Source organism: Hippocampus bargibanti, linkage group LG11 (genome assembly GCF_051943395.1).
Source record: "Hippocampus bargibanti isolate YZ-2025 linkage group LG11, ASM5194339v1, whole genome shotgun sequence".
NCBI classification, from domain to species: domain Eukaryota; kingdom Metazoa; phylum Chordata; class Actinopteri; order Syngnathiformes; family Syngnathidae; genus Hippocampus; species Hippocampus bargibanti.
The window spans coordinates 440712-457589 of record NC_142744.1 but is presented as its reverse complement, the minus strand read 5'-3'; the positions used below and the strand labels follow the sequence as shown (position 1 = coordinate 457589).

The 16878-nt window shown below is 50.9% G+C and overlaps 3 protein-coding genes across 3 annotated transcripts; 1 reads left to right on the top strand and 2 right to left on the bottom strand.

Annotated features, from left to right (window-relative positions):
* Positions 1–423: 423 nt before the first annotated feature.
* On the top strand, positions 424–4192 carry fitm1l (fat storage inducing transmembrane protein 1, like). Its single transcript, XM_089008561.1, has 2 exons — positions 424–1882; positions 3316–4192. Exons 1-2 carry the CDS (start codon positions 1704–1706, stop codon positions 4001–4003), a joined length of 867 nt encoding a protein of 288 aa, XP_088864687.1. The 5' UTR covers positions 424–1703; the 3' UTR covers positions 4004–4192.
* Positions 4193–4251: 59 nt separating this feature from the next.
* Positions 4252–10527, bottom strand: trnau1apb (tRNA selenocysteine 1 associated protein 1b). The gene is made up of 9 exons (XM_089008560.1): positions 10389–10527; positions 10148–10245; positions 9275–9374; positions 8586–8638; positions 8005–8133; positions 6858–6974; positions 5689–5977; positions 4948–4990; positions 4252–4831 (listed from the first exon to the last, which is right to left on the bottom strand). Exons 1-9 carry the CDS (start codon positions 10422–10424, stop codon positions 4695–4697), a joined length of 1002 nt encoding a protein of 333 aa, XP_088864686.1. The 5' UTR covers positions 10425–10527; the 3' UTR covers positions 4252–4694.
* Positions 10528–11720: 1193 nt separating this feature from the next.
* xkr4 (XK related 4) lies at positions 11721–16854 on the bottom strand. Its single transcript, XM_089009210.1, is given in 5 exon segments — positions 11721–14164; positions 14249–14603; positions 14664–14822; positions 14825–14862; positions 15486–16854. Coding segments are annotated over 5 exon segments (1764 nt in total). The 5' UTR covers positions 16094–16854; the 3' UTR covers positions 11721–13560.
* Between the last annotated feature and the right edge of the window lie 24 nt (positions 16855–16878).

Here is a 16878-nt window from a genome sequence, read left to right as displayed (position 1 = left end):
ATGTATAGTAAGGCATTTTTTGCTGAAAAAAAAACGACCATTTATAATAAGGCGTTTTTCGCACAAAATAAATGACCATGTATAGTAAGCCATTTTTAGCGCAAAAAAACAACAATGTATAGTAAGGCATTTTTAGCTGAAAAAAAACCAACCATGTATAATAAGGCGTTTTTGGCACAAAATAAATGACCATGTATTGTAAGGCGTTTTAGCTACAAAAACGACCATGTATCGTAAGGCATTTTTTGCCAAAATAAACGACCATGTATCGTAAGGCGTTTGTGGCAAAAAAAATGACCATCAGGTGTTTTTGCTGCTACATTTTCATCTCCTCCTTGATCCTGACGAGCATAAAAAATTTTAAAAAAAAGACTGTTCAGATCTTCCCCAAGACCTTCAGCAGAGCGACGTTTTGCACTTAGCACCGGCATCCACGCGGGGGCACTCGAGAACTTTCAGGGATCATCAGCCGGTGGGCGGATTTGTGATTTCTTCTTTTTCAAGCAGGAAGTCATTTGTGTTCAAACTTTGACCTTCCACTCCGCAGTTCTCATCTTTGACCTTTGACCTTGTGGATACGCCCCATACACACACACACATCGTTGCATCGTTTCTTTTATTTTGGCCGGCTCAATTCCCATCGCAACAAAATACGAAGGAGAGCAAGGAAACGTGGCAAAAGCCAACCAAGAGCCAACACGGAACGGTGGCGTCGAAAACAGACTGGCAACGATGACCAACAGGTGCGCAACTGCAGGCGAAGCCCTACAGCGCCACCCGGGGGCCGCAAACAGAACCGCGCCAAATCTCACGGAACATTCCGCCGCCGTCGGGCAAAGGCTGAGACGTTTTGGATTGAACGGCAGCTGGCCGTTTTGTCCGTCAAGAGGCGCTTTCTGCGAACGTCGACGTGAGTGCTCGTCAGCGGTAGCGGCGCCGCGCAGGCCTTTTATTAGCGAGCGACGCGTCACGCGGACGCGCAAGGGCAACGAGTTGCGCAATTATAGGGCCGAGCGGTCGCCGGATCTCCAACTTGGTCAAATCGGCTCCAGGAGCTGGTTGGGTCCCATTTTGGGCCACAAGCAGGTGGACCCACGCAGCTGTTGAGCTTTAGCCCGACTCGGCGGAAAGGTTAGCGCTAATAATAAACGCGCGTGAGCGCACCAAGAAAAGCTCCCTTTTAAAAGTCCCTTTGGAATGTCCACCATGTTTAACAGGCGCAACTTTGTCTTGCTTGGTTGGTTTTGGCCCCCCCAAAAACGGCCATGTTTTTAGCCCCCAAAACATGCCTTACTATTTACGATACATGGTCATTTTTGGCATAAAAAAAACCCGACCATGTATATATAATAAGGCATTTTTAGCCCACCCAAAAAATACATGGATAGTAAGGCGCTTTGACTCCAAAAATCGAGCATGTATACTAAGGCGTTTGTGACCCCAAAAAAAACCATCTACGTTAGGGTGTTTTTTTTGGGGGGGGGCGTCCCAATCACAGTCCGCATGTCAAGTTTGGGGTGGCGGCGTTCTCCCCCGGGGAGGAATTTGGCTGAGCCAATCCGCAGCGAGCCGCCACCGGCGCGTTGGCCAAAGTGAAGAGAGGACGGCCGGCGGCTCCAGTTTCTCCCGCAGTGGGCACACGCCGTCGGAGTTCCGGCGGCGGCGGCGACGGCGCGTTTTCTCCACTTTGGCCGCGTTCAGCGATGGTCCTCCGCGCCGCGTTGGTGATCCCGAGCGACATGGCCGCCGGGCTGCTGGCAAAGGCTTTTTTCCAGGGTCACTTCCACCTGGCGCTGTCCGCCGCCGTCACCTTCGGCCCGGCTTTGAGTCTGTGGGCGTCGCGGCACAGCGTCTTCGCCAAGAGGAGCCATTTTGTTTACAGGTGAGCGCCGCCGCCGCCGTCGCGTTGCCGCAGTCCGTTACGGTGTAGTTACAGCATGGCGCCACACGGCGGCGCCGCCTCCTAGTTTCGCCCGTCGCGCTTTTCCGTGAAAACGCGCAAAGGTGTTTTTTTTCTGTACGTGGGGGAAAAAAGAAAGTCCATTTGTTGTCGTCTTGTCGTCTTGGTGGGGCGAAGGAGGCGCTCGCTTGCTGAAATGCAAGCAGTCTTTGCGCCTTTGGCTTGCGAGATGACGCTTGACATTCTTCCATCTCCAAATAACATTTGGCCACTCGCAAAACGTGGCGAGGCGAACAGCACACAAATGACTCTGCGTCGTCATATTATTTATTTGCGTATTTTACTTTGTTACGTCCGGGTTGAGTGAACGCTGGCGCGTGTGGCTGCCGCTGCTCACTCGCAGAAAAAATATCCTCTGACCGTAGTGTCTTTGAGTTTTGAAAGGCGCTTAGAAATGAAATGTCTGGCTACCTAGCTAGCTATTTGCTGTCTAACCAGGTAGCTATTACTTATCTATTAGCTAGCTAACTAACTTGCTGCATTTGAGTTATTCCCGATTGAACGGGGTCACCATTGCTGGCTACCCAGCATTATTATTTGCTATTGATTAGCTGTCTAACTAGCTAGCTAGATGACTTGATCTATTTGAGTGATTCCTGGTTGAACGGGGTCACCGTTGCTGGCTACCTAGCTAGCTATGTGCTATCGAATAGCTGTCTAACTAGCTATCAGCTAGCTAGCTAACTTGCTCTATTTGAGTGATTCTCGGTTGAGTGAACGCTGGCGCGTGTGGCTGCCGCTGCTCACCCGCCGAAAAACTGATCCTGTGACTAAAGTGACCTTGAGAGTTTTGAAAGGCGCTTAGAAATCAAATGGATTCTTATTCTTGACATACTAGCGCAATTCATTTCAATCCATTTGAGCGGGCCATTCTGTTGCCTTTTCTTCAGCATTTGTTTGTTTTCATTTGAAACATGAAAATTCAACTTTGACTTCAGGCCATTTTAGAATCTTTTTTTTCTTCAAGTCAATTTTAGAATACAAGTAATATCCGACGTACAACCGGCTCGACCACGACCTCCACACCCTATTTTATTTTATGATTTTTTTTTTCATTCTACTCGCGGCATCGCGACGCGTACGACAATTTTGGCAACCGGGCAGCACGTCAGCCACTTGCACAGCAATCGACCGCGTGATGGCACCAGAAGGAGGAGTCAGTGAGTCATTTAGCCTCCGAGTTCAACATTTTGAATGGATTTCGAGTTCCGGCCGGAAATGGGTCCGAAATCGGATGTTACCTGTACTTGGCGGGTCATTTTGTAAGGTGCAGTTCCCACTTGAGCCCGTAGACGTCAGCGCTGAACCCCGATCGGCGGCCATTGTGAGAATTAACGACGGTGACGTGGTTGCAGGCTGTTTTTGAACTCGTGCTGGGGCTGGACGTGCGTCTTGGCCGGCTCCTTCGTCTTCCTGCTGACCTTCACGTGCCGCCGCTCGCCGTGGCTGTCGCTGCGCCACCTGTCCCGGCTGGGGGCGGCCGGCGGGCTGCGCCTGGTCTTCCGCCAGCTGCTGGAGGCGCTGGACGACGCCACCGGAAGCTGCTACCAGCCCCTGGAAGGCGGCGGGGGCGGCGCCGTCCAGGCTCCGCCTCCTCTCCTGCTGTGGCGAGAAGGCGCCGGCAAGGCCGAGTGCCTGGCCGGCGGGATGCTGTGGCGGGGCTACGAGGTCTCCCAGGACGTGTTCGTCCTGTGCCTGTGCTGCCTCCTGCTGGCCGAAGAGACGGCGGCGTTCGGGCCCTACCTGAGGCTGCGGCGGCGCGGCTCGGGCGACGCCCCGCTGAGGATCCTCTTCCTGCTGTGCTTCCTCCTGCTGGCTCTCTGGCTCTTCCTGCTGCTGTGCCTGCTGGCCCACTTCCCCCGTTTTCCCACTCAGCTGTTGGGGGGGGCTCTGGGTTGTCTGACCTGGAGGGGGCTGTACCGGGGCTGGTACTCCCGGGGTCCCTGCTGGTACTGCCCCGGGAGTCCCGGACTGGGTTTGCTCCAGGACGAGAGCCGCGCGGGACAAAGCGGGGGCCCGGGATTGGGGGCCCGCGCCACATAAACCCTGAGAAGGCCGCACTCAATGATCGTCGTCATAATACGGGTGATTTCTAAGCGCCTTTCAAAACTCTCAAGGGCACTTGACAGTCGCAGGAGACCTTCTTCTGATTCCTGATTTCTTGTTGTTCTTTTTGGGATGTTTTCCTTCCCTTTTATTTCCCACCAAATAAAGGCTCTGAAAATAAAATCATTTCTCTCTTCTTCTTTTTTTTTTTTTCTCAACATTTGGTTTGTGTTGACCTTTGACCGCTTAAATGACAATGCCCTGTTTTTTATTGAGCAGACAGTTTCAGAAAAGATAAAATAGCGATGCCATTCTGTCCCCAAAGAAAACAAGCAGAAAGCTGATCTCAAACAGTTCAAGATGCTGGCGACGACCTTTCACACCCGCAAGGTCGTTCAAGGTTAGTTCCTTCATTTAAAAAACAAATAAAATAAAGTTCAATCGAGACCTCCCGATTCAAGAAAGAAGACGTCAGCGTCCATCCCAAGAACCCACGTGTCCATTTTCGGCAGTGACGCACGCCATTGGGACGTTAGGGTTGTGTGTGTGTGTGTGTGTGTGGGCGGGGTCGAAGGTCGGGAGGCGGGGTCACGCCGCTCCAGCCAACATCAGCACGCGACAAGAAGAACGGATCTTACCCGGCCGGGTTGGAAACCATCAAGTGGCGGCGGCCCCGCCCCTAAAAGGATCAAGAGAGCGACGGGACGGCCGAGTCCAAAGAGTCCAGCGGTTGCCAGCGACAGTCCATCAAGGCGTCAAAGAGCTCCTCGCTGCGCTGCATCAAGTCGGCGTTCCACTCATCCACGTCGCACTCCTGGAAGGGAGCTGCCCAAAACAAAACAAAACAAAACAAAACAAAACAAAACAAAAAAGGCCACGTTAGCACCAAAAGCAGCACCAGCCCAAAAAGGTGTCAAATGCTCTCAAGTGGCTTTTGTTACCTTCCGTGTTTTCCTCTTCTTGAGCGTCGCTTCCTTCTTCAGCCTGCGGTGGACCAACCACAGATTGAGAAGAGCGGCAGCTGGCATCTCCGCCATAAATGTATTATTATTACTATTACTATTAATCAACCAAATGGAACAAAAAATGCTGAAAAATGAAGACGAAAAATTACAATACACTATACCAAAATAGAGAAATTATGCTATCTAGCTGGCTATCTATCAGCTATATGGCTATCTAGCTAGCGAGCTTTCTATCTATTTGACGAACTTCTGGGGTGAGTGAACGCTGGCGCATGTGGCTGCCGCTGCTCACCCACACGAAAAACTTCCAGTGACTGTAAAGTGACCTTGAGAGTTTTGAAGGGCGCTTAGAAATCAAATGGATTATTATTCATTCCTTAGTTGTATATACATTAATTTCATCTGTGCTGTATGTCATGCATATTTGACAAGGAATCTGACTTTGATTTTTGACTAGCTGGCTGGCTACCTAGCTAGCTATCTATTTACCATCTATTTGCTATCTAACAAGCTACCTAGCTATCTATTAGTTATCTATTTGCTAACTAGCTAACTTTCCTTCTATTTGAGTTATTCCGGGTTGAGCGAACGCTGGCGCGTGTGGCTGCCGCTGCTCACCCGCAGAAAAACTGATCCTGTGACTGTAAAGTGACCTTGAGAGTTTTGAAAGGCGCTTACAAATGAAATGTGTGATGATAAAGACTCCATCTCACATACCCGTGCATTCGCAGAGCCGTCCACAGGCGGGGGCGGAAAGCCTAAAGGCGGCGGCGGCAGCGGCGGCGGCGGGTATCCGTAGGGCCCGTAGCCGCCGCCGCCACCGTAGCTGCCATTGTTGTAGCCGCCGCCGCCGTAGTCGTAGCCGGCGTACTGATTGTAGCCGCCCCAGGGGGGGTAGTAACCTTGAGCGCCGCCGCTGGGGTTCCCAAAGTAGCTGGACGGCGGCGGCTGACTGTAGTGGTTGGCGTAATTGGCGCTGGGGCCCGCCCAGGCGCTCATCTTCTGGCTACGCCAGACAACGACAAAGCAAATGTCAGCGGCACTTTGACAAGCCCCGTGCTAACGTTAGCATCAATATAGCTAATGAGCCGTGTGCACGCTAGCTCGCGCTGAATATACAGGAAGTCTTGTTTTTGAGTTGATGACGAGTCCGTACGTGACGTCACTAAAGGACCGCCCCATGACCATAAAAAAGACGCATTGTAGCAGTCCTTCCATCACGTCAATGTATTTTGCTGTACTTGTTTGGTCTGAAAACCTTGTGTTGCACCCAAAAGCTGCCAGAAGAGGGTGTCCAAGCTACATATAAGGAATTTATCAGCCTGTGGAAACTGAGGTGGCCACAGGAGGTCGCCATTTTGTACCTCTTTTTTTGGGTGAGAGATTTCCCCCCAATGTTGCCTCAAAATGGCATGGAATCAATTCTTTAATCGATTGCAAACATGTATGCTTTCTTCTTCAGAACTATTTGAATCATATTCATAACTGGGTGTGTAACAAGAAAGCATATTCTCCGAATCTGAAGCCATTGTATGGATTCACTAGCAATGCAAGACGTCTTGGCGTGACCGGGGGCGGGACTTTCTGAAAATGCCCAATTCGCAGCTCAATTTTTTTTTGCAGATTTTGGACACTTGACGTCATTTTGATTGGTGCTTTGCATTTGACTAAAAATATCAGCCTGCGAGTTTTGGCTATTTTAGATGCTATCAAACGTTTTTCTGATGTCAGTTAGGAAAGAGAAAAAAAGTGATGTCCTTTAAAGTGGATTTTTTGGGGGCACAAAGATTCAAAATGGACAATGTGGGCTTTTTTTGTCTGGCGTCAGTCAAGACAAACCAAAGTTGTTTGCCGAGTGCAAATGAGGCAAGACGAGGCGCACTTACGCCTTGGCCATGGCGACGCTGAGTCGTAGCGCCTTCCCCGCCAGCATGGTGCCCTGGAGGTCCTCGATGGCCTTCTTCTGCTCGTTCTCATCTCCGAACTTGACAAAGCCGTAACCCCTGCAGGCCAGAGCAAAGTCAGGGCGCCACCAATTCCTAGCGGCCATTGAAAAAAAGCAACTTTTATTGACAATATATTGAGAGAGAAAAATATTTGGAGATATGCTGGGTATTTGTTAGAACTGAAACTTGTGCTTTTACTTTTAACATGAAGTAGCATCACTTCAATTGTGAGTTGCTCTTGCTTAGCCTAAACGGGGGAAACAATAGTTTTAGCATGACAAGAAAACAGTCCAAAGAAACGCTCAAGGGCTCCGCCGCGCTCATCCACAACAACATCAACAAACAAACAAACAAACAAGCGGGCGGGCGGCCATGTTGGAAGGCTTTGCGATGGTCCCGAGCCATCGGTGATTCTCAGAACTTGGCTCACTCCGACAATCGCAGGGATGACAATTTCCCGACAATCGGCCGATTCTCCACAAAAGCGCAAATCCGTTGAGAACATTTCGGGGGGTGTAATCGGCAATGACGGTTGGCGTGGGGGGGGGGGGGGACTCCATGTTAGAATCTAAGTCAGGGAGGGGGAACCTAGGGCTCTTTTGATCTGGCTCACAGATAAAACTAAATACAGTGATACCTTGGCTTACAAACTTAATTGCTTCCCGAAAGTGCGTGTAAGGCGAAAAGTGTGTATTCCAAATCTTAACTTCCCATAGGAAACCAATAAAAGGACAATTTTGGGGTTGCACTTTTCGCTTGGGATCCGAGAGCCACGCCAAAGCGAGCCAAAGCTTTGAGAACCACCCTTTGACAAGACGCTAAGTAAAAGTCATAATAATACGTAAATCAAATAGCTAGCTAGCGAGCGAATACATAGATAATAGCTTGCGAATAGATAGCGAATAGCTAGCGAATAGATAGCTAATAGCTAGCGAATCGATAGCTAATAGCTAGCTAGCTATATAGGTAATAGATACAGTAGCTAGCTCAATCGCCAGCCAGCTATTAGATTGTCAAGAAATACAATAGGATCCATCCATACTAATGCTAAAAGTGAAGGAGATTGATCCCGCGGGAGGTGACGTACCTGGACTGGCCGCATTGGTCAGTGACCACTTTGGCCCCCTTGCAGGAGGGGAAGCTCTTAAAGACTTGGTAGAGCTGCCCGTCGTCCACCTCAGGCGACAAGTAGCCCACAAAGACTGAGAAGTCCGGCCTTGGACAAGAACACACACACCGTCAGAGTCGTTCATCTTCCTTCCGGTGGTCTTCTGTGCGTTTGGGACAGTGCGAGGCGGGCCGCCCGCCACCCCGCCTGCTTTCCACGTTGCCAGATGCTTCATGTCACAAAGAGGGTACAGCAAGTGCTGAAGACCGAATGACTCTTTGTGTTGTCATATTATTTGTTATTTGGTTCATTTATTTTTACTTCAAGATGGCTGCCACGAGAGTGGCTGTCTTTCCAGCGGACGCTGTCTGTTATTTTTCTATTTCTTTCTTTCCTTTCCTCTTCATTTCATCACTTTGCTGCTGTGAAATGTCAATTTCTCCGCTCTTCCGCCAAACTTGGTCGTCGTTTGGACCGGGAGGACGAAAACGTGGAAAAGATGCGGCGTGGCAGCGCCAAAGCCATCAACGCAGAAGACGCCGGAAGGACGTCCAACTTACCCCGCCTCCTGCCGTTTCCCGTAGGTGGCAAAGTTGAGCTTAAACTTTCGAGGCTGCGGAAGGGAACAGAGAAGGCGGGGTCAGACCAGCGCGATCCGGGCCCCGTCCTGTAGTATAGCTCTGATATTGCTGTCAATCAACAGATGGCGTTCAAAGTTATTTATGTTGACATACCTGAGCCACCCAGAGGGGCCCCTGAGCCCATTCCTCAGTTAGTCGCAAGCGGAGACTTTATTCTCCAGCTTGAAAGACAAGTTCCCGCACCCGAGCGACGGGCGCGCTCAGGTGCGGGCCGGCGGAGATCGCTCGCTTGGCCGGCTCACGCAAATTTGCTCGCGGTACTTTGACGCACCTCGCCCGAGACTACGTTTCCTCGGGCGCCGCTTAATTCACACTCAAATTGTTCTCGCGCATGCCAACACATCTAAATGCACACGTGGCACACGCGGCACCGCCTGCCTGCGGAAAAGGGAAAATACACTCAAGACGGGACTACAGGGAAGCCGAGCCTGCTCCATTGGGCAAAACCGCAAGGCCTCAAGATATATTTTCCTTTGGGCGACCGCCACAAATGCTGGACGTTGGCCATTCAAATACGTACGGAAAACCAAAAAAAAAAAAAAAAGATCAGTCGTATCCTCGTAGAGAATCGCTAACGCGGGATGAGGCCACTCGTAAAGGAAACGTACCGGGTTTGAGCCAGGAACCAGTTTCCCGCTCAGTTTTTCAACGCAGCGTTCCACGCTTGCTTCGTCTGCCAGCTCCACGAAGCAGTAGCCTGCAAAACCCCTGCCAAGCAACGGGACACGATTTATGGGGGACAGGAAATGGGGAAACAGGTGTCCTTCAGAGTCTTGACGGGCACTTAGAAACAAAATGGATAATAATTATTATTATCATTATTATTATCATCTCTTTTGGTCAGTGGATGCTACAGCTTGGTGTTTGCTTGCAACATTTAGCTTGCAGTAGACGTGCACATTCCACCATGATGTCCACTGCTGAAAAGGACGCTTTGATCCTCTCCTCTTTCATCTAGAACTGCTTCATGTCACAAAGAGGGTACAGCAATGCTGAAGAATGAATGACTGTCTGTGTCTTTGTGTTGTCATGTTATTTGCTATTTAGTTTTTTTTTTGTACTTGAAGATGGCCGCCACGAGAGTTTGTTTTTCTACTTCCTTCTCTCCTTTCATAACTTTGCTGCGGTGAAATGTCAATTCAATCCAATGTTGTTTTGACTAGAAGAAGGATTTGGATTTGCCTTTATTGGTCTGGCAGTGGAGACATTTACATTTCACAGCAGGAATAAAAGTGGAAGTGGAAGTCTAGCAAATTTGTGATTTTAAATCGAGCAAATTTGTGACTTTTTTTCTCAGAATAATAACCCATCTCTATAAAATATATATATATATATATATATATATATATATATATATATATATATATATATATATATCATCCTGGCCCTAATGCTCTTCCGTAGAATCCGGACTTGAGTGAAAAACAAAAAAAAAAATAATGTCGTCAACTGCTAGACGAAAGCAGCTAGCTATGACTTACCCCGTTAGCTTGTGAGTGATTATTTTGACTCCAAGCGGTGCTTCGCCCATCGCTTCAAAGGCCAGTTTGACGAAGTTCTCGTCCATGTAGGGCTCCAACTAAACACACGGAAATTGATTGGTGAACACATGAACACATGAACGGGTCGACTGGATTTCCGACAGTCAACCGAAACGAAAAGCTTCGTTCGTGTCGCGTTCGCAACCAGCTCAAATTAGGACAAAGGAAACATGAAGCTTACATCACCCATCCACAAACTCGTTTGTCTGTTAAACATCTTGTTGGCCCAATGGAAGAAAAGTTCACCTCCAAAACGACACTTTTTCTTCCAAAAGTAACTCGGGCAGTTGTTTGTTTGCCGTTCAATGGCGGCCCTTACATTTCTTCTTCTTCTTCGTCGTCGTCTTCTCAACCCACAAATGAGAGGCTGCCCTCTGTTGTTTCGGAGCAGAATACAGGACCCGGCTGTTTATTTTATCAGTGAAGCTTTGGAGTAACCGTCGCGATGTATAATAATAATAATTATTATTATTATTTTCATTTCTGAAGCATGTCTTTTGGTTCATGTGAAACATGCAGATCAAAATTGAAATGGAATATTCACTTCACTTGACTTTTTCAACACTTGAATTAACAGCTTTAAATGAGAACCGACACCTTCGGACTAGTTGCGTCCATAATTTGTCAAATGACTTCTACTGAGCGCATTTGACAAAGATTCCAGCGCATACAGCTAGACATCACTTTTTTGTTTCCTAACTGACATCCGAAAAACGTTTGATAGCATCTAAAATACCCAAAACACGCAGTATGATATTTTTAGTCAAATGCAAAACACCAATAAAAATGACTTCAAGTGTCCAAAATCTGCAAAAAAAAGAACCCGGAAGTGGCCAGTTTCAGAAGGTCCCGCCCCCATGCTCGTGGTGTCACGGCTTGCTGGAGAATCAAAACTATGGCTTCAGATTCGTAAAAGATGCTTTCTTGTAACTCATCCAGTTATGAATATGATTCAAATAGTTCTGAAGAGGAAAGCATCAATGTTTGCAATCGATTCAAGAATTTATTCCGTGTCATTTTGAGGCAATAGTGGGGCGGAGAGAAATATCGCACCCAAAACAGGCAGAAGATGGCGACAAAGCTCCGTGTGGAAATTGGCTCAACATTTTTGTCACAACACACAAGAATTCACAATAGCGTTATTTATGTGTTTTCTTTCTAATTTCGCCATCAACACGAAGTTTTCAGACCAAAGAAAGTACCGCAAAATGCATTGACGTGATCAAAGGACTGCTACAGTTCTCGGTCAGGGTCGTTCCTTCCGTGACGTCAGGACTCGTCAACAACTCAAAAACAAGACTTCCGGAATATTCAGCGCGAGTCTTAAAAGGTCAAATATGGCTCTATGCGGCGGAATCTTTGTCAAATACGCTCAGTAGAAGTCATTTGACAAATTATGGACACAACTTGCCCGGAGGCGTCGGTTGTCCTTTAAATGTGATGAATTCTAACAAAAGTGTGAAACGAGGAATGCAGAATAGCGGGAGAGTTTTGAAATCCAAAGGACCCCCCCGACATGACCACAGTGTACTTTATTCAATGAATTTTGGTAGTTTGCGTCGCACGGGATTGAAATCAACACCCAAAGGCCCCCTGGAAGAAAAAAAAAAACATTTTTTTTCACTTATTCGTCATCCATTAAACACATTTGATTTTGCCCCACATTTTAGCACTTTGCACACATAATGCAACAACTTTTTTTTCCTGAAACATAAATCTTTTTTTTTTTTTTTTTGGGGGGGGGGGGGGGGGGGGGATACACCACATAGACCAGACATATTCTCTAAAGTACAGTGATACCTCAGCTTACAAACTTAATTGGTTCCCAGAAAGTGTGTGTAAGGCCAAACGTTCATCTGCCAAACATTAATTTATCATAGGAAACCATTGAAATGAGAATATTTCGTTTCCAGGTCCCCATAAAACATGATTTTCTACTAAATAAGCCGTAAAACTACACAAAATAGACCTTATTTTATGTATAATAAATGTGCTATTGTATTTTAATAAAAGAAATACACTCCACTGTATAATAAAGTCATTTTATTTACATTTGTGATGGTCGTTGATGGCTTGATGGAATGGCGTGGGAGGAGGGAGGGAATTGCTGTTTGGAAGGAGAGTCACATTCCATAAGGACTGTAATTAAAGAAATAAACTGTACTGTATAACAAAGGGGTTTTATTGACCTTTGTGATGGTCGTTGATGGCTTGATGGAATGGAGTGGCCCCTTTCATCAGCATGAAACACTTGAGGAACATAGCCTTCCTCTTTCGCCATCTTGAGGAATGATCCCTTGCAGGTGCTTTCTCGGCAATCATGTTACTGAGTTCCTCATCAATTGTGTTCTGTTTAACTGGGTTGATAGTGTGCATCTGTGCACTTGGTGCAAAAAGCTCTCTCTTTAATGTTTAACCCCTCCCCCCTCACAGCTGCATTCTTGACTAATCACGTGGCTTTAACCGAAGACTGGAGGCGGGGAATAGAGGACAAAAACAAGTCGGCTGCCATTTTCTTGTTAGAACGGGCTCATTTGCGAACGACACATCGACTCATTGTGGCGCTCCGTGTGTATCCCGAAAAATAGTTTGTATGCCAAGGTAAAATGTTCATAAATGTAACGTTCATAAACCGAAAAGTTCGTCAGCCAAGGGGTTCGTAAACCAGGGTATCACCGTACTGCGACGTGGAAGGGGGCTGTTCTTGGGCTGCCAGGGTGACGCCTCATTTTTTTTCATGGCAACGCTTGAGTTGGAAAGAGTAAACGGGGGCTTGTCTGTTGCGTAATCGTTCTGGCCTTTTTCTCCGCCAGCGATTGCCGAGGAAAAAATGGCAACGTTACTGAGCAAAGGGCCACGTTTGGCCCCAGGGCCGGCTGGACTGTCTGCGTTGGGCGCTTTGCAGCCATTTGCAAAGGCGACGCTTTGGCAACGGGAACAGGAACAGACACGCATCCCAACTCTCTAACAGGACTTTTGCCTCCGCTTGGACAGGAAGTTTGGATCCCAAAGTGCGACTTTGGGGGAGATGGCGGAAACATCCGGTGACTTTGATTCGGTGACCTCATCCCAAGCCACGTGGGATGGAGCGGCCGCGCGCCTGCGCTTCTTTTGACGTTTTCACAAACGGTCCTCACGGGAACAGGTTCCCCGACGAGCCCGGGTCAAACAAGCACTCCCATCGCGTCGGCAGAGCCCGCGGAGAGGAAGGGAGGGGCAAGGAGTAGATGGGGTGGCCCAACGTCGGTTTGGCCCAACGTCGGTTTGGCCCAACGTCGGTTTGGCCCAACGTCGGTTTGGCCCGTCGGTTTGGCCCAACGTCGGTTTGGCTCGTTCCGGCTGCTTTGGCAACACTATAAGGTAGTTTCGTACTCCAACCTCTCTTGCACCAGGGCGTCGTCTTTATACTGCAGCCGCGGGGGCGTCGGCGAGCGGTCGATAGCTAACAGCGCCTTGCGTATGCCGCGGTCGAGGACGTGGCGCTCCCACGCCGGGTAGCGGTTTCGGCACAGATCGATCCGGACCACCGTCTCCTCGAGGCGGGGCGTCCGAGACGACGGCGCCGGTGGCGCGGCGGGCCGCACCTGGAATACCGGCGCGCAGCCGTCGCGTTCGGCCGATTTTGCCGCGTCGCGCTCCAAGGTGGCGCCGGCGGAGGCGGCTCCCCGGTCCGAGCGCAGGGAATTGGTCCCGCCCTCGGAAGGCGGCGCCGAGAAGCGGGCGTCCGCGTCCAGGCGCTGGCAGCTTGCCGAGCGTCCGAAGCGTGGGCCGTTGGGGTGGAAAAAGGCGTAGTACATGAGCAGGAAAACCACGCCCGTGAAGAAACTGCTGAAGATAACGCAGAGCGCCGGCACGGCGAAGGCGTCGGTGGCCTGCGGCGAGCGGTAGACGTACCACAAGGCGCCGAGCGCCGTATTCTCCAGCAGGATCACCAGGTAGTAGATGAAAAGGCGACACCTGCGCGGCAAGACGGGCTGGTGAGGAAGCAGCGCTCGCTCGGGGTCCGGCGGACGGAAGGCCCCGCCCCCGCGGTTTCCTCACCTGGTGCGCCCCTCCTTCACGTTGAACCAGGAAAAGATGTAGATGACGCCCACCACCATGTCAAAGACGATTTCTTCCCACTTGCTGACGCAAAAGTCCGTCTCGCAGTGGACGATCCAGAAGGTCATGACGCACCAGTGCAGCACCACGAAGACGCCAAAGTAGAGTTGGAAGACCGAGGCAAAGAGGGCAAAGGTCACCACCCTGGCGGCGATGGTGAAGAAGTGCCAGCAGAACTGGACGACGGCCGCCAGGTAGGCCACCGGCCTCTTGTCCTCCCGAGACTCTCGCAGGGCCTTCTGGTAGGAGGCCAGCGCCCAGGCCAGCGACACCAGCGAGGCCGCCGCCGTCATACCTGCCGCGCAAAGGGCATGACGGGTATGACGACCCCGCCGGCGCTCCGGAGCGGCCTTACCTTGCGGCGCCTGAAGTTTGTGCGTCTGGATGACGATGCAGAGTTGCAGCACCAACTGCGGCGCGCTCTCCAGGAAGGTCGCCAGCAGATGCAGCATGCTAACGTCGGCAAACTGGTAGATCATCCTCCAGCGGTAACGCCAGCGCTCCGCCTCGCCGAGCGGCGACTCCGGACGCCCAAATAGATGGTGTGGAGGTACCTGCCAACGGAAAACATCCCAAAGTCATCCACGCCGTCATTTTTAGCGCGCGGCCCACATCCTTACGGAGCGGACGGCTGCGTCGCTGGACCTTCTCGGGAGGGGAAAAAAAAAGAAGGAACCGGAAAGCGCCGTCGCGGGGCTATCAAAGCCGCAGCTTGTCAATTCAGCGCAGACGTGTGCAAAGTCTGGCCCGGGGGCCAAATAATAATAATAATAAATGTAATTTACAGTCACGGGATAAGTTAGATAGCTAGCTAGATAGCTATATAGCTAATAGATAGCTAATAATAATAATTAATAACACATTTGATTTCTAAGCGCCTTTCAAAACTCTCCAGGTCACTTTACAATCACAGGATACGTTCTTCTGCAGGTGAGTAGCGGCGGCAGCGATCACTAAACCTGGAAGTAAGTCAAATAGATAGAAATGGATAGACGCCACCGCGGGCCGCATTTGGCGGTTCTCAAACGTTTGGTCGCCGCCGAAAGGTGCTCGACGAGGTGCGATTGAGCCAAAAGCGGAAGGGCCGCGACGTGGCGGCGTCGAGGGGGCAACGGCGGCAGCCCCTCGCCGAGCGGCGAGAACGCAAAGCGAGCCCGTCGGCGCGGCACCGACCTACCTCCAGATCTGTCCCAGCTGGAAGATGTGGACGAGGGACTGCGAGAACCACATCCAGGCCGAGTAGGAGGCCGAGCGCGTCCGAGTCGGCGCGGCCGCCCGCCGCTGCGGGGCCCCGGGGGGTTGCCGGCCGCTCACGTCGCCTTGCGAGGCCGAGCCGCTCAGCAGCTTACCGGCGTCCGCCCGCGAGGCTTCCGCCGCGTCGTCCGCGCCGAAGTCGTGAACGAACCAGCGGAAGCTAAAAAGCTGCACCGAGAAGGAGCCCAGCACGACGAAGAAGAGGGTCAGGCCGAACCACCAGTAGTCCCGCCGGAGGTAGTAGTCCACCGAGAGCCACACGTCGGTGCCCACGTCGGCCGCGTACACGGCCACCGCCGCCACCATCCACAGGCAGTCCCACGGCGAGTACTTGGGCCGCCGCCGCGGCCGCTCCTCGCCCGGGCCGGGGCGCGCCGACCGGGCGCCTCCGCCGAGAGACTCCCCGTTGACCAGGTCGCCGTCGCCCGCCGAGTCGCGCCGGGCCGAGCCCGAGAACTCAGAGTTCCGCAGGGGCGTGAAGGCCACGTCGCTCTTGTTCATCTTCGGGACCCCGTCGGATTTGGCCGCCATGACGGCGAGCTCCTCGAAACACCAGCGGGTCTTTTCCGACCACCTCCTCTCACCGTCGACACCCTTGCGCGCGAGTCCTCCTCTTCGGTCCTCCTCCTCGCCGGGCAGCCGCGCGACACTGCCGGCGGCGGGTCATCGTCGGGAAGAAAAGGACTTAAAAAAAGGCGGAAACGGTCCTCGGTTCGTCGCTCATCTTCGGGGGCTTTTTTAGGGGCTCTCAGCTGGCGATTTGTGCCCAAGTGGCGCTTGGGCGGGTTGCCCCGATAAGCAGACGAACCCTGCGAGGCCGACGAGGAGGACCAAGGTGCGCGCAGCAGCCTCTTCAATGGCGGTCGCCGGAAAGGATGACATCATCCCCCTACCCCCTTCCGGTTCCTGAGGCTTTGTTACCGAATAAAATGATGAAAAACACCCGCTGGGAAAGCAGTAACCATGGCGATGGAAGCACAGGGGCTTCGTGTACGCGCCTCGTTGCCTCAGCGAGCGCGTTAACGGCAAGCGTTTGGCGAGCGGCGGCTTGGAAACGCTCGTTTTGTCGAAAGAAGATGGCGTCCGTCTCCCGCTGCCATCTTTGACCTCGTCTGTCTTCGGGAGGGCCTCGTGGAACTTCGGCTTGACTCGGTTCCTCCATTCTGACGTTGCATCCGTGTTGTCATATGATTTGTTATTTAGTTTTTTTCTTCTTTTGACTTTTGTTGAAGTAGCTATCCAGCTATTTATCTACGTCTCTCGCTAGCTATCTATTTGCTATCTATTAGCTGGGTAGCTATCTATTAGCTAGCTAG